This window comes from Micromys minutus, assembly GCF_963924665.1.
Source record: "Micromys minutus genome assembly, chromosome: 17".
Classification (NCBI taxonomy): Eukaryota; Metazoa; Chordata; class Mammalia; order Rodentia; family Muridae; genus Micromys; species Micromys minutus.
Genome location: NC_137952.1, coordinates 184,739 through 187,081, shown reverse-complemented (window position 1 = coordinate 187,081; position 2,343 = coordinate 184,739). Strand labels below are relative to the sequence as shown.

Below are 2,343 nucleotides of genomic sequence, written 5' to 3'. Positions count from 1 at the left end.
GCTCAAATATCAAAATTTATGACTGTCCTCTGTGTGTGAGTGTATACATGTGAACAATCTTACTTCATTAAAAATATTAATAATAAAATAAAAACATAAACCCCAAATGCCCAAATCTGGTTCAGTTTTCATTTGTTCTGAGGTGAGCCGTAACATCTGCACTGAGTTCTTTAATCAAGTGCAACTCTGGGGAAAATATTTTTTTTCTTCTAAATGCACAACCACTTTACAAGATTAAAAGTCTAGTAACATTTCTAAATATTATTCATATCATACAAGTAGTGGTTGTTAATTTAAAACTTCATTAGTAAAATTACAGTACAAGCATGATTAACCCTCCAGAATTTCAAATCCCAGACTCCAGTGAAAGCTACATTACATCTTCAGTAGTACAGTGTCTTCCACAGTCACTCCCACACCAGAGGAGACGGCGGCATCTCAGACGGCTGAGCGACAGTGGAACTAATAAAGCTCTTAAAGGTGGAGGACTGCAGGTTGATGCAGAGAGGTACTCTGTTTCCTTTCTGCTGTTTCAAAATGAGCTGGTGGATAATTTCTTTAACTTGTTGGACAGAGCTGAGGTTCTTCTCAAAGGTGTCATCAAATTTAGGGTTGGTGACAGGCTCAAAGTCACTGGTATAGACTCTTTCCGTCGAGGTGGAAAAGCAGCATTTACACATACACGTATGGTATCTCAGCCGCCTTTCATCTAGGTAGGGGTGGGCTAAGGCATCCTTAGCGGATATTCTTTTTGATGGATCAAATACCAACATCCTGCAAAGCAGGTGAATGGTTTCATGGGTGGCCTGGCTGGATAGAGTATAGAGTACAGGGAGAGATGGCTGATTATGAGGACCCCTGAGTATGTGTGCCTTAGCACCTTCACAAGCTGTCCTCGTTGCTTCCAGTGATGGCGTGCCAACAGATCTGTGATCAAATCCAACTGCTGAATGGGACTCTGTGCCTGAAACAATATTCTTCGGCCCAGCAGTTCTGCAAAGATGCACCCGACAGACCAGATGTCAATAGCATTGCTGTAATGGCGGCTGCCCATCAGGATCTCGGGAGCCCGGTAATACTGAGTAACAACTTCCTGAGTCATATGACGGGATTCATCCAATTCTTCTACTCTGGCCAATCCAAAATCACAAATCTTTAGAACACAGTTGCTGTTCACAAGGAGATTCCCTGGTTTAATGTCTCGATGTAAAATGCCCGCAGAATGGAGATATTTCAAACCTCGCAAAATCTGATAAAGAAAAACTTTGACATGATCTGAGCTGAGTGGCTGAGGAGAGACGATAATTTTATGTAGGTCATTCTTCATCAATTCTGTGACAACATATATTTCTTCAAAATAGTCAATGTGTGGAGGCTGGAGTATGTCAAGGGCAGAGAGTACATTATCATGTTTTAAAAAACACAACATCTTCAATTCCCGGAAGACTCTTTTGCAAGAGACCAGATTCTGTAAGATGTTGGGCATCTTTTTGAGTGCTACTCTCTTTCCATTTCTTGGATCTGTTACTGACCAGACAACACCAAAGGCTCCATGTCCAATAGGTCTATCCGGCTCAATGTCCAGCTGCTGTTGTGGATGATGCGAGTGCTGATGATGGTGCGCCTTAACCGTAGCAGCTGCAGCAGCCTGTACCTGAGCTGGGGCTGCTGCAGCTGGCCCAGGAGCCTGACCCGATGCCTGGGATGGGAAATATGGCTGCTGTTGCCCAGGGTTTAACATGGCTGCATCTGCAGCTGCTGCTGCAGCTGCCGCAGCTGCTGAAGACGTATGCTGCTGTACTGGGTGTACAGCAGCAGCCGACCCCGGATGAAGGTGGTGCTGAGGATGGTGGTGGTGGTGAAGGTGAGGAGGAGAAAGGTGTGGAAGGTGGTGATGGTGGTGGTGGTGGTGACTTGCTGCTGCTGCAGATGTACCGCCATTGTAAGCCGCCATCATTTTTGAGTTGGCTCTTGTGCCACAAAGAGACATTAAAAAAATGCCCTTTGATTGGAAAGCAAACTGGGTCAAGCTGTCATTTGTCCATTTAAAAAAATGAAGAAAAAAACACTCACTCCACCTCAAAAAACATAGAGCAGAACTGGCTTTATGTCTTCATCAGCCAATCCAGACAAGTTTGAGGATCTTGGGTGTTCGATTTTTTTTTCGGTGAGTGTGTATGGAAGGGTTTGGGTTGTCAAAAAAAAAGAAAAAAGAAAAAAAAGAAAAAAAAAGAAAGAAAAAAGCTAAGAACATAAAATAAGAATAAAATAAAAAGGAAAACAAAAAGGGGAAAGGGCCCCTTCCCCCCAGGATTCCTGCCACAAGTGGATACTAAAACTCCA

General features: G+C 43.4%; 1 protein-coding gene across 1 annotated transcript; it reads right to left on the bottom strand.

The window, feature by feature from the left end:
• Window positions 1-407: 407 nt before the first annotated feature.
• On the bottom strand, window positions 408-1,990 carry LOC308431961 (serine/threonine-protein kinase NLK-like; the record flags this gene model as incomplete). Its single annotated transcript, XM_080931572.1, is given in 2 exon segments — window positions 408-922; window positions 925-1,990. Coding segments are annotated over 2 exon segments (1,581 nt in total).
• Between the last annotated feature and the right edge of the window lie 353 nt (window positions 1,991-2,343).